Source organism: Odontomachus brunneus, unplaced genomic scaffold, assembly GCF_010583005.1.
Source record: "Odontomachus brunneus isolate Ranch 3 - 2012 unplaced genomic scaffold, Obru_v1 Obru_scaffold_035, whole genome shotgun sequence".
NCBI classification, from domain to species: domain Eukaryota; kingdom Metazoa; phylum Arthropoda; class Insecta; order Hymenoptera; family Formicidae; genus Odontomachus; species Odontomachus brunneus.
Window position 1 is genome coordinate 1,721,806 of NW_022639485.1, and position 26,288 is coordinate 1,748,093.

Genomic DNA, 26,288 nt, shown 5'->3' on the forward strand with positions numbered 1-26,288 from the left:
CTCTCTTTTATAAACATAATAAAATTTAACAAATTTCACTAAAGATATAGCAAATTTCTTAATAGCACATTTCAGTTCCTAAAATATAAGTTTCATATGAAATGAAAGGATAGTCAGTTACGACTGAATGCTGATCTATTCCGCGGTTACAGTACAATTTTTCTATAAAATTATAAAACTAACTTGAACTTAAAACTAGCAACTACTTATGAGTTTTCATCTCATAACTATAATTTCGTTTGTTTAACCACCGGTTAACTTATTTATTTAGTCACTAGGAGAAATGAGCATTACATGAGTGACTAATATGCTAGACACAAATTTGCTATCTGGTTGGAAACCGAGGAGACTGGATTTCTACTAGATATTTCGAGATATTTTTTATTTTATTCTGACACTTTACAGTACAAAATATAAAATATCTCGTTAAGTATTCACTTTAACCTGACCTTGATACTTTTGTACGTAGAATGGCGAGAATGAAATCGATTATTGTAAGAAAAAAAAAAGAGGAAAAACAGAGAAGCAAAAGTCAAACAAAATTCCGTTGCATTTTGCGGACTCGTCGATCGATTATCCGCACATATATCTCTCTGAAGAATTGTTTTCGTACGCACTCCTGTCCAAAATCAACTCGCTCGTCGTACAAATCATCTGCGCCCGTGTAGTAGTCCTCCGCGCACGTCGCGCTTTTTTAATTCAGCCGTCAATGAACTATAAATAAGAGTTCGTCTCGCGTATCCTGCAACGGATGTAGTATACAACGTAACGAATTCATTTCTTTGGTACTCGAACCCGTCGAGATTGTTGTCTCTCTCCCGAAATAACCGGATCGTTACGTCCGAAGAACTCTACAAAGAGCTGTCCCCGTATGCCTCCCTTTCTTTCGCTTTCTCTGTGCATCCGGCGGAGGTACCGGTTTGCCGGCCACCGGTGCCGGACGTAATAAAGTCGTTGCGCTGGGAGATTGCTATTTTTCAGGAATATGTAGATTGACCTTAATTTATTGCGATCGATGAGACGGGTCAGGGGACAGTTTATAGCTCGCTTAACTTTGCGATACGGACCTTTGCCATCGTGGCCTCGGCAAGAAACGGCCGAGGGTTCTTTGACCGCTCGACTGAGGTACAATGCAACATTTTGCGTCGCAGTATTGACCCACTGACGTACGTAATGGACAGAAAGCCGAACGATTGCACGCAGCGCGATCGCGAACGGACCTTCTTTCCGAGATCACATTCATTTCCTTTGGCGGAGAGAGAGGCTGTTGAGCCGGTCGCGAACATGCTCTTCGCGCATTTCCTAATATATTCTTAGAGCATCTTCTGGGAACAAAGAATTTCTCTCCGCGAGACCGGCTACTAACGTCCGATAATAATACTTCTGACAAGCTCGTTAAAGGTAAGGTGAGCAGATTTTCTAACCTTGAATTCGGGAGATTTTATAAATATGTGAAGCAGGGGAAGGGGGATAAAAAGATCCGAAAATTATTTGACAATCATTGAAAATGATGACAAATCGGTATCCCGAATAGCACTCGAAAAAATTCGGGACAAAGAGTGAAAAATTGGGACGTCTTAGTTAAAGGTCACCTTAGTTAAAGGGAACGCTTAAGTAGATGACGAGCTCAAGAAATGTCGATAACGTAGAGACGATCGTCACGCTATCCTTCTCGTATGTCTTGCACATATAGATCTTGTAAAAATGCTTATTGCTTTGTTATATCATGCAGAAAAGATAATATAAATATGTGAAATCAACATTCAAGATATCAATTTTACAATTTTTTATCGTTTTTGTTATCGAGCAATACTCCAATTTATTATTGCACGTGCTCTCGGTGTATTTGTAATTCTGTGCGATCAATGCAACATAAACTTTGAAAAAAGTCAGTATTAGCCTTTGAATCCCCTTAAAGAGACGACGTACCCCAGTAGTGTCGATAACGTAGACACGATTGTCACCAAACAATCACGCTCTTTTTTGTATTTCTTGTATATAGATTTTATACAAATATATACTGCTTTGTTATACCATGCCAGCAGAAAAGATAATGTAAATATGACGCTCGAGATGTCAATTTTGAAGTTTCCTAAAAAGTTTTCTTTTAAAAAATTTTTCATCACATCAAACAATGCTCTGATTTATTATTACACATATTTTCGGTAAATAATAAAGGTATTTGTAATTTTGTACAATTAGTACGACGCGCAAATTTTGTAAAAAAAGTTGATATTTTGTCGGTAATGTTTTCAAATATAGCATCCCTCTAAGGGCATGCTGAAAACTTTACCGATAGAATACTGACATTTTTTGCAAAATTTACGTCGTATTCGTTGTACAGAATTACAAGTGCTTTTACACAATAAAAGTACGTGCAAAAATAAATAAGAGCATTGCTCAATATGCGATAAAACTTTTTTTTATGTAAAATCTCAAGCTGTCAACATAATATTTGCCTAATCCAAAAGCTTGTACATACCAAATGCTCCAAGCAGAAAATTTTTGAAGAACATTGCTTCGTATCTGAATTCAGAAGCTTAAGAATATCGGAAAAGTTTGCAGAAAGATTTCTACATATGGTTAGGTTTTTAGCTGAATATGGTAAAACAAAGCAACATACATTTACGTAAGTTCCGTATATACAAGAAATACGAGAAGAAAAGGGTGATTGTATTATATTAGTGATGATCATCACTGCGTTATCGACATTGTTCGTCATCGACTCCAGCATCCCCTTAACGTCGGCGATTTTTGAGGCCATGTAGTTCTTTTTCTTTTTTAAGCCCGCATGTATGCGAACGCTCAGCGTTCACGACGCTATGTTATTTCTCAGGCTGTATCATTCGTTTGGAAATGATAATACGACGGCAGGATTTAAAGAGAGAGAGAAAGAGAGACGCGCGCGGCACGTACGGTTGCACAACACGACGAGAAAAGAAGCGGATAATGTCGCAGTAGAGGACCGTCCTCCACGCATGCATGCATTAATGTCCCTGCTCGGTCGTAGTCTCTCTAATGTGTATAATAACTACTAATTTCTAAATAAGCCGGCCGGTCATACCATTAACAATATATGCGCAGATTAAACGTGTACAAAGCGCTTCGCGCTCCTCGTACTTCGGAGCTACGGAGCAAAAAGCCGTCGTATTACGGATGTGGAGACGCGGGAGAAGAAGCGCGAGGAATTCACCCGATATATCGCATTTGCATGTAAATTCGTGAATTTTTACCGCCCTCGAGCTTTGTGATTACCCATGCGAACGTAACTCGCCCCTGCGCATTGATTACGAGTAGTCGCGCTCTGTATCGCGTGGTAATTGGATTAATAGTGAAAGCACGCTTATTTGCCGGGAAGGTTGTCGTCGCCGAGCATTGTACAATTGAGTCGTGCCCCTTCACAGATACATAAATTCATTTATTTATTTATTTCTTCATTAATTCACTCATGCATTCGACGGGAAATTCCTTTTTTTAAAGGAGAAACACGTTGTAGAGCAGTTTTGAACGTTCATTGATTAAAAAATTTTTTTTAATGTGAAATAATCGGCAAATCAATAATTAGAACAAATCTATCATCGTATGTAAAATCAGAGGTAATTTTATCAATTGACGAAATTAATTATTAATCAGTTAATAATTATTAATCAGTCATATCAGAGTTTGGTTAATAATTAATTTTCCGGGTATGTTGTCGTCGTCAAGCGTTGTACAATTGAGTCGTATCTTTAGATACACGAACTTATTTTATCTATTTCTTTATTTATTCACTTGTGTAATTCAACAGGAAATTGTTTCTTTAAAAAAAAAATAAATAAAAACGCATTGTAATACAGTTTTGTGTGTTAAATGATTAAACATTCATATGACTAAAATAATCAGCAATAATATCAGCAAATCAATAATTAGAATTAATCTATCGTCGCATATAAAATCGCACAATTTTATCGATTAAAGAATTTAATTATTAATCAGTGCATAATTATTCACATCAAAGTTTGATTAATAATTAATTTTGTCAATCGATAAAATTATTTGTAATTTTATGTATGACGATTAATTAATTTTGATTATTGATTTGCGATTGTTGTAGTCAAAGGAAGCTTTGGTCGATTAATACGCAATACTGTTGTAAATGTCCCGATCGAATTAATTTTTAATTAATTATTTTCTTTTCCTTTTTTTATTTGTTTTATATCATATTACGTCTGTATATTTATACGTACATATTTCGTCCTTCTTTTGCATATTATCCTTTTCTTCTCCTAAAAAGGGATTTTTTTCTCGTTAATTAATTAATAACTGAACTGTACGGAGACATCTTTTATTTTTATATCCTTAATTCTTCAATCGCGTTGTCTGAATATAAGCAAAATTTAATTAATTATAAAGTATATATAAATTATATATTATAAATTACTTTTATAAAATGTAAAAGTGAAAGATGTCTCGGTAAAGTTCGTTAATCTGTCGACGCAGAGACTCTCTCTCTTTTGACGTATTAAAAACTCCAAGATGACGATCTAACAATCAATCAATCGTCTAACTCAAAGATTCGCCGGTCGACTGCAAGTCACTCGAAGGATACTGTCCGCTGCCGATGTGTGAATGCATCCACACGTCATTCGTAACACGGATACTTTCTAACGGGCGACCTTCAAGAACGACTCTGTTCGCTCCTCCGTTCTCCAAGCGCGCGCGCGCGCGCACATATGCGCGAAACGCGAAATGTTTCTCATATTTCAGGCCTTAGTTGTGACAGCGGCTAGACCGGGCCGAAACGCCGCTGCTGGAGATGCGCGAGTCGGTTTAAATTAGCGAGTCTAGACGCCTCGGAAATACCACGTGGTGGCGGGCGTCGCACCGCCGTCTTTTCCAGTTCGAATGTTCGCGCCTCGGCGCGTCCGCCCACCGTCGTGAAGGATATCGCGTCTGGATACTCGTAACGCGACTCGACAGCCTTCGGAAATAAAGCTCGGCCCGCACGTGCGAGAGGTCGGGTCCGTAGATGAGACAAATGCGCTCGAGCTTGCGTGCGCGCGGCAATCTCGATTCGCTACTTTGCGACCTGCCAACTAACGCTGCAATGTCACGCTCGATGAACGAAACGGAGCCCGTGGGAAAAATTTTTATCTGGAAAATCGTCGCGTTGTTTCGGCGGAAGCAGGGAAAAACGTTCAACAGCTGGCATTCGTTACAACACTCACCATACTGAGAATATTATTTTTATATTTGGAACTAAAATATTCGGTTGATATTATCGTGTTTTTTTTATCAATGTCTAATAGGATGTATGAAGCTTGATCTACAATGTTCTCTTCGTTTCCTGTTTCTTTTCCTTTACCTTTTTTTTATCCAAACAAGTTTCAAATCCGAAAAAGATAGGAAACAAGAAACAGGAAGCAAAGAGTACATTGTAGATCAAGCTTTGGTGAGAAAGCATACTGAAGAAAGAATTGACGAAAGCAAAATTCAGTTAAAATGAGATCAGCCAGATATTTAGTAACTACAATAAAAAAATTAATTGCCGCTATTTTATTTTACTTATATTTGTTTTAATTGATATTTTACTATGGAACTTTTCTGGGAATGTTACTTAAGATAGCTCTTTAGAGAATCTTTACAGCAAACTAATTGAATTTATTCTTTTTCTGTTTCAGGTATGTATATATATGTCTCAAGATAGAGAGAAATCCGTTCGATTTAGCCGATCGTCAGTTTCTACGTCAACCACCAAACGTGAGTTACATAATGCCACTCGAATTTATCGTTCTGTAAAAAAAATAGCTGCAGCCTCATTGTTGGCATATTTGCGTGCTCGAGTTACGAGGGATGTGCTATATCCGCATCATCCTCCTTCGTTTCGCAAATACTAACGTTACTGTCTCGTATTTACCCACGATCGTCAACCACCGCGCACGCTATTCCCAGACTAAAAATGCGTGACATCCTACACATTCATAAAAAAAAAAAAAAAAAAAAAAAGAAAGAAAAAGAAAGAGAAAGAGGAAAAAAACACGTGAAACTGGCAGGCATCTGGCAGACTTTCGCCTGCCATTCGTCATAGGTAGCTTTACTAGACTGCAAACGCGCTATTCAATCGGCATAATGATTGAATGCAGGCGGATAAAAGAGAAAGAGAGAGGGAGATTCAAGACGGAAATCCGTGCGGATCGATCGCTGCTGTCATACGGCGATCTGTGCTGGAAATGAGAAATCGCATACGTGTTTTCACGCGAATTGTATCTCAAATAATTTTGTACGGCTTAAGCGACAGCACGCGGAAATCGGCAGACATTCATTCGGCGTCTCTGAAAATACGTTCTACTTAGATTACCCAAGTAGACAAGTACATGTCTGTAAACTTGGCAGTAACTTTATTATTTGATTTGTAAAGGTTGCAGAAGCCCTTATGAGTGGTTTATATACTGAAAAAAAAAACACCTAAAAAATAAAAAATATTTATTCGGTGGATACTAATATATAACATACCTTCTTAAATTCAAATTTTTTTATTGAAATAGAATAAACAATTGCTTTCGTGAAAAGTTAAGGTTTAAACCTGAGAGTTTAAAAAAAAATTTTATAAAAGAGCTTTCACGAAAAGCTAAGGGTTTAAAAAAATTTTTCTTAAATAAAAAATATTTTGTATTGCTATAACTAAATATGTTAGTATCCACCGAATAAGTGTTTTTTATTTTTTAGATATTTTTTCTCAGTGTATGACATTCATATTACACAGAATACTGAAATACGAAAAAGATCCAAAAAAAGAAAATGGTCAAAATTTGCTCGAAACAGTGTCATATAAAATGCAAAACTGACTGTGACTTTAAGAAATTCATTGCTGCAACAATAATTACATTATCATGTAAATTTATTATTACATTTTAAATTTCGTATCGTAAATTACATTATCGTATAATGTAAAGTTTGCAAGTATGATATCTCTTTAAGAGGATCACCGACAAAATACTGATTTCTTTCTACAAAGTTTGCATTGTACCGGTCGCACAGCATACAGGTCCATGCTTTTACATACAAAAAAGTACGTTCAGTAATGAATTGGAGTATCGCTCAATATCGAAAACGATAAAAAATAAAATAAAATTTACGTCGAGCTGTCAGTTGGCGTAAACACTTGATACAAAAGTTTCGTGTAGCTTGTGCGTACTGCACGTGTGTTTACCCCGTTGACGAAAATTTCAAGGAATTTCTGTATCTTTGCTACTCAATGTGAAAACTCAAAAGTACACGAAAAATTTGCAGAAAGCTTTCGACAAATGCGCGGTTATGTTTACCGTCGGCACATGGTAAAACAGCAGCGCGCGTTTTAGATTTACGTGTATGAGAAACACGAGGACAATACGATGACGATCGTCTCTACGTTATCGACATTTGTCTCGTCATTTCCTTGGGGGCATTCACTTGCAAGCCGCAATGAAACGTAAAAAGCGACATGATCCGCAAGCATCGGCGTGCAATTAACGATCCCCACTCGTGCATTGTTGTGCGCGGTGCAACGCGACCGCGCATTTGTGCACGGCTTAATATACATAATAAACCGCTCGTCTCGGTGGGGGGAAAAAACGAGTTTTCCGCGGACCACGGGGCTGTGTGATCGTTAGCATCCCCGGGTGTGTAATGCTCGGCGGAATGCTCGCGCGCGCGAGAGCAACACGTTAATTGGCCGAGAGTTACGGCGAACGTGCCATACGGCTCGCTCCTCTCCCTCCGCCGACATCGGCGCGGCGTGGCGCGGCAGCCGGCTGCCGTCTCGTGCTCGCTAGCATCCGCTTCGGGCGCGTCGCGGCGCTGCGGTCGCATGGCCGCCCTCAGTATTCGCGAGCCTCGCTCGGTGTGTGTTTCGTGGCGTGGTGGTCGTCGCCGTCATCGTGACCGTCCCCGTCTCTCTCGGCCGTGCGCCGTTTGTTGTTCCGCACGTCGCCAGTCCGCGCGCGCTTTCGTAATTAATTCCGTTCTCGAGAATCCGTCCCGAGCCGTGCGACGATCCTCTCTCGTCGTGTCATCGACGCCGCTCCTCCGTCGCCGGACGATCCTTCTCTCTTCCTCTTTCTCTCTGTCTCTCCTCTTCCTCCGCCTCTCTTTCCCTCTTTCTCTCCGTCTGTCGCGAGCGAGGGGAAGGAGAAGCAGCAACGGTGCGGCGTCCGTGTTGGAGTTTGTGTCGCGCGCGCAACGCGTATTTCTCTACTACGCGTGTGTCAGTGCGTGAGAGTGAGTGTGTGTGCGCGTGTCAGTGTACGCCGACGTCGGCGTCGTCGCCGACGAAGATCGCTGGAATCTCTCTCGTGCCCTCCGTCGCCATCTCTCTTCCCGCCGTGTCTCTTCCCTCAGCTCCTCTCCATCCGCGTGACTCTGTCCGCCGTTAGTGCTCCGACTATCTTCCTCTTCTCCGTGCCGTGAGTAACCTATCTGCCTGTCCACCTAGCCGACTATACGTCGGCTACGCGGAATACTACGCGCCGCTGCCTGTGTTTACGATCGTCGCGTCCTCTCTATCGCCGTCTCGCTCTCCTCTCACCTGCGCTCCTCGGCCTGTGGCGCACAGGTGTCCCGTGGAAGCGGCGGAGGAGAGCCGACGCCTGCTGTGATATAACGTCCGGGCCTCGCGCCGTGCCTCGACGCTTCTTCCCGAATCCTGCCGAGAAAACGAGCCCTCCACTGCCCGAGTCGTCGTCGTCGTCGTCGACGTCGTCGTCGTTGAGTACGTACGTCATCGTCCGGGTTCGTGCACTTCCGCGTCCCTTTTCGGCGCGTACCTGTTCGAACGTGTGCTCGTGTCATGTGCGCGCGCGCGTATGTGTGATGTGAAGGAGAGAGAGAGAGAGAGAGAGAAAAAAGAAAGGGCGCGAGGCGAAGGAAATTTCACGCGTGTGTCGTCTGATTACCTCTCGTGCCGTCGACGGTGTTTGTCCTTGGAAGTTTGTCCTTGGAGGTTAGTCAGCCGGTTGATCGGCCCGTGAATGGACGCTCCTTTCCACGTTGCTCCCGTGCTCCAGATCCCGGGATTCGTTGGATCGCTCGCTCTCCGTTGACTGTCGCGAGACGCAATTACGAAATTTACTCGCCGCACACACGAGCACGCGGGTGGTTTGCCTTATCGCGGGCTGGCTTATTTCGGGCGACGTTAATTTTCTAAATTGGCGCCGGGGCGTGGTGAAATTCATTCAACGCAACGGCTCGTGAGAGAGGCGTTCGCGAGAGGCGACACTGTGTACCTCTTCGGGCACAAATTGATTACAATCAGAAGAAAGTTATTTAATTCCAAAGTGACGTGACATCTGTTAAGCACGCGATGATATCTCTCTTTTGCTCGTGGGACACTTTGCGGTGAATTATTCATAGCACTGTTCGTTGCACATTTGTCGACACTGTGTAAATCAAGAAAGAACGATTGAACGTATCCAAACTTAATAGGTTAGTACTCGTTTCTTTTTCAATATATTTCAGAATTTAGCAGATGGTCCAATGGGAGAACCTGTTCTTGAATAATTTTCAGAAATTAAGATCCGTGTTAATAATGATCTCACCTGAAACTTGAGACCACGTGAGAGATACTCAATCTTTTATACAGAATCACATCTAAGCTCTTTAGTTGAATTATATTATATGTTATATTTATATCTGCAATAGAGCGATTTAATTGTCTCACTGGGGACGAGTTTCAAATAATAAATCATTGGATCGTCGACTGCGTTCTGAAATCTGAAGAGAAGGTGTTGAAACCGTAGCGTAACACATGTTTCTGTGTGCGTGTGCGTGTCAGGCTTATCTACAATATATAGAGTAAGCTTGGTATGAGAAGTAAGAAATAAAAATTTATTTTGTTTATATACTTGCCTGTATTTTAACTTTCTTACATCAGAAGTGTTTCTTTAACTTCCGGCAGTACTTTCAGCATAAGAGAGTTAGAATATAGGCGTAAACGAAATAAAATATTTTTATTTTTTACTTTTAAGGTTGACCGTTCCAACTTCCTGGTAAGTTAACTGATAATTAAATCTAAGTCTATTTTTGCTTTTCCTTCAACTTAGACAAACACAGATATATAATTTAACTATCAGTTTACTTACCAAGAAGTTGAAACACAACCGGGCCTTACTTCTTACACCAAGCTTACTCCATTTATTGTAGACCAGGCCTCAGAGTTCAATCCTTGAAGAGGTTGAATCAACGTATTGTGCAACGATCTGTATTTCCGGGACGAAAAGCTTCACGTCCAGCCGGCGTCTCACTTTTACTTCCACCGTGGAGCACGCGGTAGCGACGTCTCTGAGAAATCGGTCCTCGGTTTTACACCCACGCCGTGAATGAAGTTATTGTGCCGCCTCATCGACGCGTTCTCATCGCCGCGCCCGCTCGGTCTATCCTCTGAAATGATTTTCTCGTTTATAACTGCGGCCGTAAATCGTCGGCCGCCAAGGTAATTAAATATCGATTTAGCTTTTAGGCTTTCATATCGCGAAGCGAAAAAGCGAAACACACCCGATCTACCGACTGATCACGCTCACCCACGCCGGGGGAAGCCCACGATTCCGTCGAGTCACACGCGAGAAATTTTCTCCGGCCTTGGTCTGCATCTCATAAAATTCTCGAGCGAGGTACAAACTCGGCATTGGCTCGGCGAACGCCCGAAGAGAGAAGGAAGTGCCTTCCGCCTCGATCAATTCGTAAAAGTAAAATTTGCATCATATTAGGCGCGACGATTACACCCACGAGATTAATCTAAATTTTTTATCGCACTTGCTAGTGCACTTCTCGCCGCTCGAATTGTGCTACATGTTTAACAGCGAAACCACCAAAGCAGTCAAAATGACAAGGGACGGAAACTAGTCAGATCTGAAACGGTGCATTTTGTATTTTTAATTGACGCGTTGAGAATAAAATTAAGAAGAACAAGTGATATTTTGTCACAAAACTCTGTTATTTGGGCCGTTCTGGGGAAAATAAGTCACTAGTCGTCGGTACACATAGAAAAATACATGTTGCATTCGAGCAAACGTTGCTTATCAAAAATATTTTATAAGTTCATACATCCGCAAATCTATCACAAGTCTATCACAAACATCAAATTCACTCAGAATACATTCCCAGTGGGTTTAGGATGTTAATCAAGAATATATTAAATTAAGAGAAATTCGGTTTGCTTGCTAGAATCGAATCAATTTTTTCTTTGATAAAGTTTTGCGATGTTCTCATGAAGAGAATCAATTCTTCTTCTGGGCAAGTGACAGTGAGCTTTCCAGAATAAGAAATGAATATATTTTAAAACCATGATCAAGAAATTATTCGTTGTCGAAGATAATCATTTTTACTTAATGCTTTCCATCACATTCTCATCTTTGCATTTCTGACTTTTTAAAAAAAGCCAGAATTTTGCAAAGGATTCAGCCTCTGCTTGAGAAAATATCATTAACTATTATCTTTACCATTTTTAATAGAAAAAGATCAGTTTTTACCTGTTTTTCCCGGAAAATATCAGATTTTATTATTGACATGTGGACTTCGTTCAAATGTGGAATTTTGCCAACCCTGTATTAAAGGTAGCCATTACTTAATAGAAGGTATGCAAACCGAGTAATCACTTATTACTAGTAATAGAATGATATTTTTCTGTGTACAGTTTGTGTGTTAAGCAACAAATTTCATTAGAATCATCTGTGAACGCAGCTCTTTCTCTCTCATCACACACACACGCGCGCACGCGCGCACCTAGATTATTAATGAAACATATTAATCAATAATATTTATTGTTGGCGAATATTGTCGAAAAGCGATATTAAATTTCCGGCCGACCTGTGCCGACCAATGTCGATTCGAAGTTCGGCTTCATAATCATCTTCGCCGCGTGCAAACGAAAAAGTATTTCGCGTGGTACTTCTTGCCGTGTTTACGAAAGAGAGCCGTGCGGCGTGCGTTGTTTAGTCGTCTCGGGCGACCACGAGCAAACACAATGCGCGTCATTCATGACGGTCGGGCAGTGGCCAAGTAGTTAACTTTTCCTCGTTCCCCGATGCGCAGGGACGCGACTCTCCTCCAGTCGTCAGTCAGTCAGTCAGTCGCTCTCTCACGGTTCTCGTCCGTGCGAGTAAATTCCCGTGGTGTGCCAGTGATCGGGAATTCCGTTGTAAATAATCAGTGACATCCCGTGGCGAAGCCAATCGCGGCTCGAACTCGACTGCATTTCGTACGCCGTTGTGTTCTACCTGAGCCGGTTCCGAAGTACTGTCACAGTGCCATAACAGCCTCAACGTAGTAATCTAATCTCTCTGTCTCTCTTCCTCTCTCTCTCTCTCTCTCTCTCTCTCTCTTTCTCTTTCTGTCTGCCTGTGTTTGTGACAAAAGAACCGAGAAGATACCTCCGCGCGGAACGCGCCAACGATAAGCCGCGCAACGTCAGCGTACGCGCACGACTGTTGAGTAATCGAGAGGCCGATAACGAGAGCGCTATTCGCTCCATGTAACAAGCTCGAGCGGCTCGAACGGGATTCCCGATACGTTCGCGGGACCAGTCGGTCGAGACATCAGCGGCGGCTAGCTGGCAGAAACAGCAACGTCGCGGAGTAAGACGACGGTCGGATGCGATCTCCTCGTCCAGCAGTGTGAGACGGCAATCGTCGATACCACGTGGCGGACAAGGCACGTCCCGGCCGCCGTCAGCGAGGATCACCGCCGTCGTCCTCGTCGCGGACGCCCGCACGGGCACGTGGAACCGCGCGAATCCCACCGTCGAGCCGTGGAGCCGCGAACGAAGAGCGGCGAACGACGACGCGAGCCGCTGCCGCCGACCCCGCGAGGAGCAGCAGGTGCACACCGGGATGCGCGCGTCGACAGGGGCCACCCGGTAGCTCCGTTGCCGGCGCTCGTAGCGATCCTGCGGCCGTGGGGTCGCAAGAGACGAGGTCGCTTCAAGGACCGAGCTGCGAACGCGATGTCGATACGCGTGAGCGGCGTCTACCTGGTGCCCAGCCCGGGCGGCGGCAACGACGCCGGCAACGACAAGCCCGGTAACCTCGGCGTGGAGGCCGGCTTGCACCACCAGCAGCACCACCACCATCACCACACGACCACGAAGACGGTGACGATCGTGGCGGCGCCGCAGCGCAGCAACAGCCTGGACTACCTCAACTTCGAGGAGAAGCGACAGATCATCGCGTCGTCCTTATCGCTCAGCGACTTCTTGGCGCATGGACCGGCCGCCGCCGCCGCGGCCGCCAAGGAGGTCGCCGCGAATACTGTCATTGGTGAGTCAGACATTCTTGTGGATCCTCTTTATTAGACTCGATGATTTCGGGAGAACGCGCGCACACACTGGGGGAAATTGTTCGATAAAAATTAATTTATCGAAAATATCTGCTTGTTAATTTCTTATCGAATAATTTCTCTCAGTGTATTAATGGTGGTCGACGATCTGGGTCTCCGCGTTTATGCGATTTTCCGCGTTCACTGTCCGCGTCGCGCGTGGACTTCGGCCAGGAATCAAAAACTGGTTAATTAAGCCAATAAGAGCAAGATTTTCGTGCTTATAATAATTTAATAATTAAAGTATTAAAGTATGTAATGCATTAAAATAATAGAGTATTAAAGTATTAAAGCATTAAAGTAATAGAGACATACGTATAAATTAAACGTTTCGGTCATATTTTTGACTCTCTTCATTGACAAAAGAATATATATATATATATATATATATATATATATATATATATATAACGCACGCAGAGCCGATAAATTACATAAAAAATCAGATATATACATGTCAACTCGCAGCTACAAATTTGGCTAGGAACTTACTCAGAATTCAGGATCGCGTAATGTGGTTGACGTTTGAAGCTGTCGATTGCACGGAGAGAATTTTACAGTAAAAATCAACGTAGAGAATTTTTCAGCCGAGAAAAACAGGTCGACAGTAATTTATTATCCTTTCATTTCATGCGTGTTATTTATATCTTATTCAAAGAAGAAAAGGACAGAGAGCCTCTTATTTATTTATACCTCAGAAATTGTAATGTGCTATTCAAATATTTGCTGTATTCTTAGCAAAATTTATTGAACATAATAGACTTCACTGAACAGCCTACTCATGCAACAGAAATATAATAAAGTTTAGAAGAATTTATATGAAAAGGAAACTGTAACATTCTCTCCGCGCGGACGATCGAATTTGTCGATGACAACATGAACACGACTGTAAAAACGTAATAGATCGAGAGGAATCATACCCAAGTCGAAATTTAGAATATATCCATTGCAAGTGGTCTCTCGAGTATTGATTTATATTTCTAATAATGTTCCCCATGAGCTGTAAGTTCAATCTGCCGACGTCTTATTTTATTTTGGCTTTGTTGCTATACGAAATTTCGAGATTTAGATCTCTATTGTTGCTTGAGGACAAACACAGCAGTTATCTTTGTTTGCAATAATTATCTTATCTATTATAATTTTCTTTATCAATTTCAATAGTATCATAGAGTAGAATTTAATAAAAAAAAATATATTTTCTTGAGCATAATTTATGGTAATTATTTCTCTATATAAATGTAGTTGTATAAATACCAAACATTTTTTTCTTAATGTGGAGCCATTCTGAAGGCTCTCAGTGGGTGCTTTAAATCTCAACATGCAGAAAACAATGCAAGTAATCACTTGCAGCATCAATGGAGCACAATAACAGTGTTATATCTTGAGACTCTCCATTGCTCCTGCAAATGTAAAGGTATTTGCATCGTGGAACGAAGATTTCGACTCGGGTAACTGTCTCGAGGAATAATAATAAGCGGTCTGTGTAAATCTCCGCAGGTATTGCGGACGAGATTTAGCAATTTTCACGTTTGACACGAGTCGTCGTGGAATGATGATAATAACGAAGTAGAGAAATAGATCGGTGTAGGTGGACGAATGCGAGCGTATCCATTGTGTCGCTTATTTCGCGTATCCGTCTGGACGGACCGAACGCGGACAATCGAACAAGGTATTCTCCTCGATCGATCCGGTTCCCTGGTATTCTATCACATAGCGCTTTCATCTATCTACGACAGTGCCGTGAGAGCGGCGTGTTTTGTGCTATTGGACATAATTCCAATCGTCTTTTTCGATTCCTCTGTCTTTCTCGAGCTTATTCGACTTTTTTTCCGGTTTTTCTCAATCTTTTTCGGTTTTCCTCGACCTTTTTTGGTCATTCCGAGTTGGATCATTAGAAATTTTGATTCTGCTTTCAACCTCTATTTTATTCAACTATTTCATTCAACATCTTGAAGCTTATTTTGAAGCCTATAATGTAACCTATTTTGACGCTAAAAAAAGTGAAAAGGGAAATTTCCGACATCATCAGAGTCAAAGTAGGAATATCATTAGAATTATACTTTCTTAAAGAAAATCAGTGAAACATTGAAAGTAGTAAATACACTGCAGTATATACACTGATTTGCAGCTATAAGTACAGCACTGAAACTGCTCAGTGCTATACTTATAACTGATATCAGTGACTATTCACTGATTCACTCTAAGAGAGTATCATTAGAATTAAACCTACTTTGCTAACTTAGCTCCTATTGCGTAGTAAAATTCAAGGTTTAACATAGAGCCAAAATTTCGATTAGAGATTGTCGGTTTCTTTCGGTTTTCTTCGGTTCCTCTGCGTCCTTTTCGGTTTTTCTCGGTCTTTTTCGATCTTTCTCAGTCTTTATCGGCTTTTTTCAGGCTTTTTTCCGTGTATATTCTCTCGTTTCCAATCGTAGCAATTTTGTACTCTCGTTTCCAATTGCGTACAAATTTTGTGTTCCCGCGTTTTCAAGTGCATAGCAATTTTATATTCTCTCGCTTTTTGATCTCCTTCGATTTTTGTTGAACAACGTTCGATTAGGGAGTCTGATAGTGCCTCAGTTTCTTATCATACTTGCAAAATACACTCGATCTCGAGTCGGTGTAACGCGTTTCACCAACGGCAGGGCAAACTTAAGCTTAACATAAAACTCACCGCACTTGACGGCCGCTCTTTCCAATAAACTTCAAAGCGTACTTCAGCGGCTCACGCCGCTCGATCGATTTCTACTCGAGCGTGGAAGAAGTTTCGTCGTCATCGCCTCGGTACCTGCGTCAATTTCGCGCAAATGGCCCGACCGGTCAACCGGGGAGCACTTCCTCGCGCATGCAAAACCCCGATGGAGACGCGGTCGCCCTCGTTCGTTCCGCGGCGCCAAAAGGGTTGACAGGTGATGAAGCGCGCCGCGGCTACTACGTTTCGATTATTCGCACGATAATTGCCGGCGATTCGTTTCCGTCGCCGACGTTTCGTGATTTACGAGCCACGCGCCGCGTCGACGTTCAGGTTTTCAGCCGGCCGAGAATCGACGACCGGTCGGCCGTGCGCCCCGTCAACGTGCAGCAATTGTTGCGTGGTCCCAGTCGCCTCCTAGTCGACGCGAACAGTCGGACCAGGTGAATCGAGGCAATCGACACGATGAAGGGTCACGTCATCACGGTAGACATACCCAGACACATTGAGGAGAAACACTTTGAAGATTTATTTGTGGGACGTAAAGTTTATTTCCATGTGGAAAGAGTCTCATATGTCACAAATAAATTGTCAAGTAGTTTTTCTTTTTACAATTCTATACATAAAATACTGCAATGTTGATAGTTGCTAGGATATTCGTGCACTGTGAACAATTTTGTGTTACTTTGTCATTTTATTATTATTTTACTTGAGTGTTACTTGAATGACTTTTAGTTAACCAACATTTTATTATTCGTTAACATATGTGCCTTGCGTTGAACTAAAACGAAAATTCGAGTGTAACAATTGGAACACGTAAAGAATATGTTAAATTTAACAGCAAAGTTTTGCAACGCAATACTGAATGTAATAGATGCAAGTTTGAGTATAATTCTTACAAGTAAACTTACCCGAAAGATACATTCTTATTTCTTTCTAATTTGGTACAAATGTAATAGTACAAAGAATATTTAGGTCATATTTTTTTTATTTTGCTCCATTTTGAGTTTCACGGTCAGTTTATAGCTTCTTAATGTTCTCTCTCCTATCATCAAATGCAACGAAAATGCATAAGAAATAAAATTGAATACAAGATATAGTTAAATAATTTTAACAAAATCGGTATAACTGAGACAAGAACTATTCTAAATTTCTTTAGCTGAGATTCCAACTGAAATATTTCAAATCTGTGCTAAATTAGTCAAAAATGGTTCGAATCTCGGCCAAACCGAGAAATTATTTGTAAAATAATTTTTTTTAACTTTTTACATGTTTTGTTTAAATATTTTATTATTTATACAAATAATTTTACAGATTTGATCTCATATTCATAATCAGTAAACCAAAAACGCCTGTCTTGTATTCAATTTTATTTCTTATGCATTTTTGTTGCATTTGTTGATGATAGGAGTGAAAACATGAAAAAGCTATAAACTGCTTGCAAAACTCAAAATGGATCAAAATGAAAAAATATGACCTAAATATTTTTTGTACTTCTATACTTGTGCCAAATTAGAAAGAGTGTAACTTTTCGGTTCTTTGGATAAATTTACTTGTTAGTAAATTTTTGTTCCATGGAAGCGCGAGGCAACAAATTTACCGGAAGTTAAATTCAGATTTTTGTATTACATTTTGCATGATATGTTTTGTGCAAATATTAATCATTTATTCGTGCTTTCCTTTCGCTACACTTTTATAATAATTTATATGACGGATATATGAGTACTATATGGACCACTTATAAGGAAAGCAAACTTTGCGAATCGACTGATATAAAGTACCTGCCAAATTCACGTGCATGTGTCTATCTAAGGGGCGAAGAAAGAAACGTGAACATAGAAATTCATGTCGCATGACGTGTGCAAACGTAAGGTAGAGGAAACCCCTCTCTCTCTCTCTCTCTCTCTTTCGTCCTTGTCGTGCTTCGCTTCAATTCCGAGTCAAGGAACTCCGGTAGCGAGTGCCACGGCTTGTAAACAAACTCGTGCGTGGCTTACGTGCGTGCGTGCATGCGTGAGTGAGTGCGATGCGCTGTGACTACTGCTTACAGGTTGTCCCAGGAGAAAAGGGTCGATACTTGGAGGGTCGATGGTATCGGTGTTGCACAACCGAGGAATATTCCGCGTACGCGAGAATTTCCCGCTCACTCTCTGCACTTTCCCGTCCCCCCGAGCCTGCCGGGACTCCCGTTATCGCGCGTTGGTATCTCGTGAGGTCGTCGGTCGTTGTGCGAAAAAAAGGGACAAAGGCAGGCGGTGCCGCATGGCGCCGGTAGTCGCATTCTCTTCTCTTTCTCCTCTTCCTCGTGCGTGCGTGCGAATAGGCGGCCCTTTATCGTCCCGTGGAAATGGCGTTTTATCCGTGGTCCTTTGGGAAACTCGGGAAAGATAACTAAAGAGAGAACGAGAAAGAGTGAGAAAGGGAGAAAGAATGGGGGGAGGGGGATGGGTAAAACCTATTCTCTGAAAACCTATCCCGTATAGATGTATGTAAATTGGGTAGCAACTTTACTAGTCAATATGTAAAGATTGCATCCCTTATTATAAGTGGTTCGTGCAGCGCTCTTTATACACACTGAAAGAAAAAAAAACATCTCTAAGAAACAGTAAATATTTATTCGGTTGACGCTAATAACATATTTGCTTATATTAACATAAAATATTTCTCAAGTAAGAAAGTACATATTTTCTTAAAGTCTTAAGAGAATTTTAGCTTCTCGTGAAAGCAATTATTTACTCTACTTAAGTAAAGGGATCTAGATTTAAGTAAATATGATATTAGTGCGTACTTATACCAAATAAATATTTATTATTCTTCAGATATTTTTCTCCCAGTGTACGCAGGAAAGAGAACATTCTTGCTTTGAAAATATCTTTATTTTTGACATGTAAATCTTACAATGAGGTTGCACAAATTAAACGAAGATGTTAAACGAAGATAAGTTCCTTGCATGTGTGATTTTGTATGATTCAACCAAGAAAGGTATACCTTTATTATTCAAAAATAATTCTCATAAATGGGAAGCACAAAATATTTAATTGATAATATGATGTTTCAAACACTCAAAAATAAAATTATAACATTGTTGAAATTCAAAAATTCTTCTAACAAAATTATATATTGTTGCTTATACATGAAACAATGATTGTCAATTCGAGTATATTAGTTTTAAGTGGACTCCAATTGTTACTCTGTGTATGTTTATCACATAGAACGACGAAATAGAGATACTCAAGAAATACGAAAAGAATGATTTGCTTGAAACAATAATGTCATGTGAAATGGAACATGAAAATTCGAGTATAATTTATAGTAAATTTATCGTCGTATGAATATATATAAAAATTTATCGTCGTATCAATATATCTAAAAATTTATATCGTTATATGATGCAAATTTAATGATTAATTCGACATGCAGTTTGTTTCATGAATATAATTAAAAGATATTCGTAGCAATTTCCATCATTGATTCTCTGAGAAAAAAATATTTGATATTTGTAACTATAAGAGAAATAATTACTATGAATTAGAAAACCATTCTTTTAAATGAAATTCTACTACAATGTTAGTGGCAATAACCTTGTGTGCATATCACAACTATCATTTGACTAGAAAAATATGATTGGGGCCAAAAATAACTATAATTCTAGTTGGACTAACCCTTTCTCTTTCCCAGTGTAATCATGAAAGTCGTCTGCCTTGGTAGGCGGAGATCGCGCGTGGCTCTATACGGCTCTATACGGCGAGCCGGCGTGCTTGGACCGTGTTTCGCAGTCGACACTTGTGGCTTGCGAAAGCGAGTAACGTGAGTAACACGCACGAGTAATTCCGGTGGGCACGCGAAAAAAAGAATATATTGTCGTAATACGCGCCGAGAGTCGTGCGCGTGCGCGCATCCGGCAGAAAGTATCGTATCGTACAGGAAAGACTATCCGCTGACATGCGAGTTATACTGTGTTAAACGACTGCGCTGTCATTAGTTCGTATTTGCGCGCCGCAGTACCTCGGCGCAGGAAACTAACCGCAATAAATCTCCGCCAAGGCTCTCTCACAATATCTCAATCCGCAATAAGTATCCCTTACGCGCCGTGGCCGATAAGAAATGCACTTCCGGAAGTGTCGGATCGAGTATTATCGCGCGGCATTGAAATTGATATTGGCCGCCTCCTCCCCACCTCCTCTCTTCCCGTCCGCTCCTTCATTAGAACGGGCAATTAATCGATAAGGGAGATAAGGTTTCGCGATCGTTTCGTGTCGGTGCGTGATTAATCATCGCTCGGCGGTGATACGATTATCGGTCTGTCGGAAAGCGGCGCGTCCGCTGCGACTATGTTACGCGAACGGAAGCTGAGCGTGCGAGGTGGCGTAATGACGTGCGAATATCCCGACATACAATACGCGAAGGATACACTCCAAAGTGATCTCATTCGTTTCAGTTTCTTTCGTATAACTCGGTTATACTCTAAAAAGAAGGATATAAAAATGGAAATAACTTCATTATTCTCCTGAAATTTAAAGTTTAAATTTCGCATTGGCGTTTATTGGTCCTAGTTCTTTATGCAAAATAACAAGATAATTGGATATAATGTACAAACTAATTCATGGAGATAGAAATCTTTCAATAACTTCGTCAAGCATTTATAGTATTATATATTAGCTTATATTTTGTTGTTCAAATTAACTCTAAAATGTAGTTTTTACTCGTATTCTTTCTCTTCCTCTCTCTGAAAGTCTTAACTCTGAAAAGATAGTGATAACTTATGGCACGATTAAGAATATATTGCCCATATGGTCCTTGCAAAAAGTAACTATAAATTAAAAGTGATATTAATAATATTTTTATTTTCCACAAAAACTTGTGGTATGTACATAGCTGAATGACAATATATTTTTACTTTGACATCACATTGTTATAGTTAATTTTATCTTATGTTATTTCTGAATTTTAGATTTCTTTATTTGAACCATAATAAAATTTTGCACACATTTTAAATACTTGAAGTATATGTATGCAAAAATTGAGTTTTCCGTCATTATTTTTTAATTATCTTTTCTATTATTAAACATAATAGCGTCATATTTTCACACAACAACGGTTTAAAAGATTAAAATAAAATTCCCTAGTAGGATGGCATTAAATGACATATTAGTGATTTATTATTGACGTTAGAAACGTCATTAATCCGTTATTAAAACGTCGTTTCATGTTATCATGTTTGTTGAATTTACAAAGTAGAATAACTTTTGATTCAGACTCTGAATCAGTGTCAAACTGTTTATGATATTATTTTTAAATAGTTTATATAGATTAATACTAAATTTCTTCGACATTTTTTCATTATTTTTGAAATTTGGGCAATACACTTTTAATCTATATACATCGGAAGCGAATATATCCGTTTATTTCGCCTAGCCATTGGAGTACACGTGCCACATAGCCGTTTGCATAGAGATTGTGATACTTTTTTGGATAATTTTATACAATATGATGATATTTAGACTTTTGCTCATAGATTGTTTCTGTACCTCATTTAAAAATTGGAGCTCTCAATATTCAAGCTCCTGCTCTAGAGATTCAAGCATAGTCTCGATAAATTCGTATGTTAATGAACTTGTCCAAAAAACTGTCGCTGTCTTGGAACAAACGACTGTATGTTCACGAAAAGGTTTCCCAAATCGCGATTTCTTACCGAAGATGGATCGAATTATAAAAATCAAGTCTTTTTTCATTTGTACTTGACGTCGATCTACAGAAAAAAGCGCAATGACTTGGGCATACGTTTAAAATCTCCTGCTGGCGCAAATGGATTAATTTGCGGAAATTTACTTTGCGCGAAAGCCCCCGTCCGCACAATTCTTCTCGGTAGGCGCACGTTGGGAAGAATAAGAAGCACGTTCCGTGCTGCAAGCTTCCTTCCCCTTTCTTGCAGTCGCCATAAGATTCTCCTTATGTAACTCATTGTTAGGGCCAGCTCTGATCCCTTCAGAATTCTGACCCATTTATCTTGCCATCCGAGCGGATTTACTTGCGCGCGCTCTTTCCGGCACGTAAGGCACGCGCTACGGGGCCCTTTCACCTTTTTTGCTTGTCCGTCGGGAATTTCCTCGAGGCGCGTCGCAACGGAGTATCGCCGGCCGCGCCTATGCCGCGTTGTAGCTGGATCACGTGCGCAACGTCGCTGCGATGATCAATCATTCTTCCCGTACACTCGGCACGCTAACTATGTATACCTTATGGAGGAAAGTCGACTTCAAAATATTGTTTGCGTCTGCATCTCTCTCTCTCTCTCTCTCTCTTTCTCACACGCACACGCACACACACAGTCTCTCTCCGTTTCTATCGCTTGCGGGGAAAATTACCGGCAAATATCGCATGTGTTCATTGTAATCCGCGCTTGCTCAATGTTGCTCTGCGATTGGGATTCAATTATCGCGAATCTAATTAATTAATCGCATTAATTAATTTAAACGAATTAATTAATTTCCATCGCGCGCTTCCGCACAGAATTACCTGTCGGTGATTGCGGTATACACACGGCGTCGTAATCCTCTTCCTCTTCGCGTCCCTATCGCGACATCGGTGTTACAGTTCGAAAAGAGATCGGTAACGAGTCGAGCAGGGTGACGGCGGCTCGAGTAAATTGATGTCGGCGAGAGAGACCGGTCTTTAGTATACTATATCATAATAAGGCCGCTTCGTTAGTGCGCTACTAAACGATAAACATGCCGGGCGCGTTACGCAACGCCTGTGTGATCGTCTACGCTTGGGCGAACGAGAGGGAAAAAGGCGCGATAGCGAACGAGCGATGCAGTAATGGGTGCAGAATGCAGACGTAGCATGGCAACGTCGCGCGGAAATCATTCATTGAGTTGGAGAGCCGCTCTCGGTCGGTTGGTCGGTCGGTCGGTCGGTCGGTCGGTTTGGTTAGTTGGTTGGTTGACGACGACGGGACGACCGGTTCGCGGATATGTAAGAACGAGCGACGTAACTTCGTGATGAAAGAGAGAGAGAGAGAGAGAGAGAGAGAGAGAGAGAGAGGGAGGGAGAAAGAAAGACGAGTTCTCCGGCGATTGACGGGGACCTAGAGAGCCTGGAGTTCGATAATTCGATGTATGCAATGCGCCTACCCAGATAGACAGATATAGATAAGGAATAGATGAGGCTATATGGCCCCAGAGGTACATTGCTTATGTGTTTTTTTGTAGTATTTATTTTGATAGGAATAGTGGATACAAAATCGTGAAATAGTCCTTTCAGAACATAAATACTTTTCCTTGAGTTTCATTGAAATTGGAATAATATTACAGTTAAAAAATAGAAAAAAATTTATTTGGTAATAGCAAAGTAAATTTTCAACCCTCCCGAAGTTTTCTATCAATATTCTCCATTGTGACTGAATAAAATTAAGCGATGCTAGTTACTAGCTAGACTGAAGTTTTTTGCAAATGTATGATGTATTGTTTCTGATAATAAATGCAGTTTTAATTCATAAATTTGTTGAAACAGCATATGGGTAGATGAGGTAAAATTGGCCCGTAATTAATGGTTGGCAGGAATTGTCAAATAGCATAGTGTAATTATGTGACTGAGTCAATATGTTAACTATGTGTCAACTAAGATTCAGTCTGATCGGATGAATCGTATTGGAATCTTAGTAACACGTTTGGAAAATAACACCAAATCTATATGAAAAAATTAATCGTCAAGCTCAATAGAGCACATCGAGAGTCAAATTTCTCGTTATAGAACGAACTTAGCGGCATGCATGGCTTCTTGCAAGAAAAACAAGTTCAAATCACGCTCCGTAGGCATTAGGTTTAACTCCACATTCAAATCTGAGTATCTCACATGAGGCAAGTTTCAAGTAATGACTGATACGGTGACGAAATAAAAATGAAAAAAAAAAATAAGAAAGAAATGATCAAAATTTGTTCTTTCTCAGAAAAATATGCCATGTGACATGTAATATGAAAATCTAGATGTAACCTTTATAAATTCGTTGCTGCATCAGTGTAGTAAAAAATTTACATGAACGTGCGAAATAAATTTGACAATCAGTTCAGTACAATATATTTGTTTCATAAATGTAATTAAGAGAATTATAAAGTTTCCATCATCGATCATCTCACGTCGTGATAACCATAAAAGTCTATCTTCGCGGCGTCTTGAAGGCGCCTCGAAGAAAGGTTCCACCGTTAAATCTTAATCATGACATCGGTCAATCGCACTCCTCGTGAAAGATTTAGGTCGCTCTCTAAAATATATTTTTAGCTCCATCGTTTTCCACGTAAGCTTTGATCGTAAACACGGGGAAAATATCGTAGCAAAAATTACATTAAAGTTATACTTTTTCTTACAATGTTTTTTTCGCAAAGCTGAACTGCACTGAAATTGTAGCACAAATTGTCATTTGAGTAGCAAGTTGCTACTTAAGTAATAAGCCGTTGATCTACAGAATATACAATATAAAAAAGATATTCAAGTAATTGCAATAATTTTGTAATAAAATAGTTTAATGTCTATAACGCTTTGAAACAAATATATATGTAATAATTCCGATTTATCTCGTTTTGTATAACCCAAGATTAAAAGAATCTTGTTGCAAATTTGCTGCAGTATTCTTCCAATGCAACGATTCTTCTTCGCGTCTAATTGCATCGACTGACGGCTGCGAATTGTATTCCGCGAATCGTCGTTTGTTATGTAATTAGAAACACTATTTTATGCGAATGTATCTCTTCGTTTACTCAGAAATTTATTATGTCTCTCGCGGTTGACGTTTACTTATCCAGATAATGATTTTTACGTAACTCTATCAGACAGCCCTCTCTCTCTCTCTCTATCACGGGATCATTTGGTAATAAGACTCATCTAAACGACCGGTCGGTATGTACGTCACGCAAAAGTACATACTAGTCTCTTTCTTACGGCATCGGTGTGTAATTTTCCTTGAGCGTAGGCGAGGCAAGCGCGTGACTTTCCCATTTGATCCGTGAGCTGTGCGTGACAGGCAGAATGCTTACTTAATTATTCCGTGGTAGTGGCAGCTATTCGGGCACCTATCTGGCCTCTGGTCTGTTCTTTTCAGCTGCACTGCTGCAATAAGTTAAAGTGAGACAAAAATATATCTGTTTCACTTTAACTTATTGCACCAGTGCAGCAGTGCAGCACTGAAAAGAGCAGACCACTTGTTTTCTCACGGAGTATTTTCATCCATTTTATTAAATCGCTCAGCAGCGTCTTGAGAGAACGAAATTCTTTATTCTCGATTTTTATCTCTCCTCCAATCTTTTTTTTAATAAGACGCGCTATTATTAATAATTTGTGCTTCTTCGTTAACGACGTAAAAGAGGTGAAATAAACATCATCAAGGAAGAGATGACCAAAAAGAAAAAGAAAGAAGGAACGAGAGAGAGAGAGAGAGAGACAGAGAGAGAGAGAGTATTAGAAATTTTTTATTGCATACATAAATAAAAGCGTCAACACTGAAATGCTTTCCGACGCAAATGCGAAACTGAGGAGTTTAAAAGTAGAAAGAAGAAGAGAAAGAAGAATACTTTCGGCGAGTCTCGTGTACGCGCGCGCGTATGTGTGTGTATCATTATTTAGAAATTCGCGGTGAGCGCATACATTAACGTCGGCTTAAGGTTGCCGAATCCTAGTTAGACGTGCGTTTCTTCGCTAATTAATTATTGAATCTCGCAACGTCGTTTTTTTCGTCCTTCCTTCCTTCCTTCTTGTGCGAAGCACGTCGGCGCTCGCCGCGCCAAAGCGGTCCAGCGTTGCGCTGGCAAAGAACAAAACGTGACTCATGCAAGATTCACCATCTAATTTCGCGCGTTTGTACAGGCGGTGAAGCTTTTCCATGGCGGAAAGCACGTGCAAGCGAGATTCGCGATCGCGCCTTTTCCTAACCGCTCGCGGCCTCGTTTAATCCGGCCGACTTCCGTCAAACGGGAACGCTCGCGATTTTCAACAACAAGGTGAAATTATTGGACATAAACAACAAGCTCGGGTCATATACGATGGTGATTTTTTTGAATTTTTATTCTTCTGCTTGTTGAAATTCGTATTAGGATAAATGAACAGCAATTCAGCAAGAACATATTTCATTGTGAACATTTTTTTATTGTGTAAGAATATCTTTTCAGTGCAATATCTGACTTTGGTGCAAATGTATCGCCAAGTTTTCAGTGTATTGAAAAATATATATTAAAAATATAAAATATATATATATATATATATATATATATATATATATATATATATA

The 26,288-nt window shown here is 40.4% G+C and overlaps 1 protein-coding gene across 14 annotated transcripts in view; it reads left to right on the top strand.

Moving 5' to 3' along the window:
* Positions 1-26,288, top strand: part of LOC116843773 (phosphatase and actin regulator 1) — a 514,963-nt gene that overhangs the window by 69,130 nt on the left and 419,545 nt on the right. The window contains exons 1-2 of one of the 14 annotated variants that reach the window (XM_032814522.1): positions 6,530-8,729; positions 12,043-13,265. The exons of 5 other annotated variants lie outside the window; for them this stretch is intronic. In XM_032814522.1, the coding sequence (XP_032670413.1) occupies positions 12,953-13,265 (313 nt within the window). In that variant the 5' untranslated portion in view covers positions 6,530-8,729; positions 12,043-12,952. Of the gene's footprint in view, positions 1-6,527; positions 13,266-26,288 lie in introns of those variants that run through there. 8 more of the 14 variants (XM_032814521.1, XM_032814523.1, XM_032814524.1 and 5 more) reach the window with 8 other exon arrangements.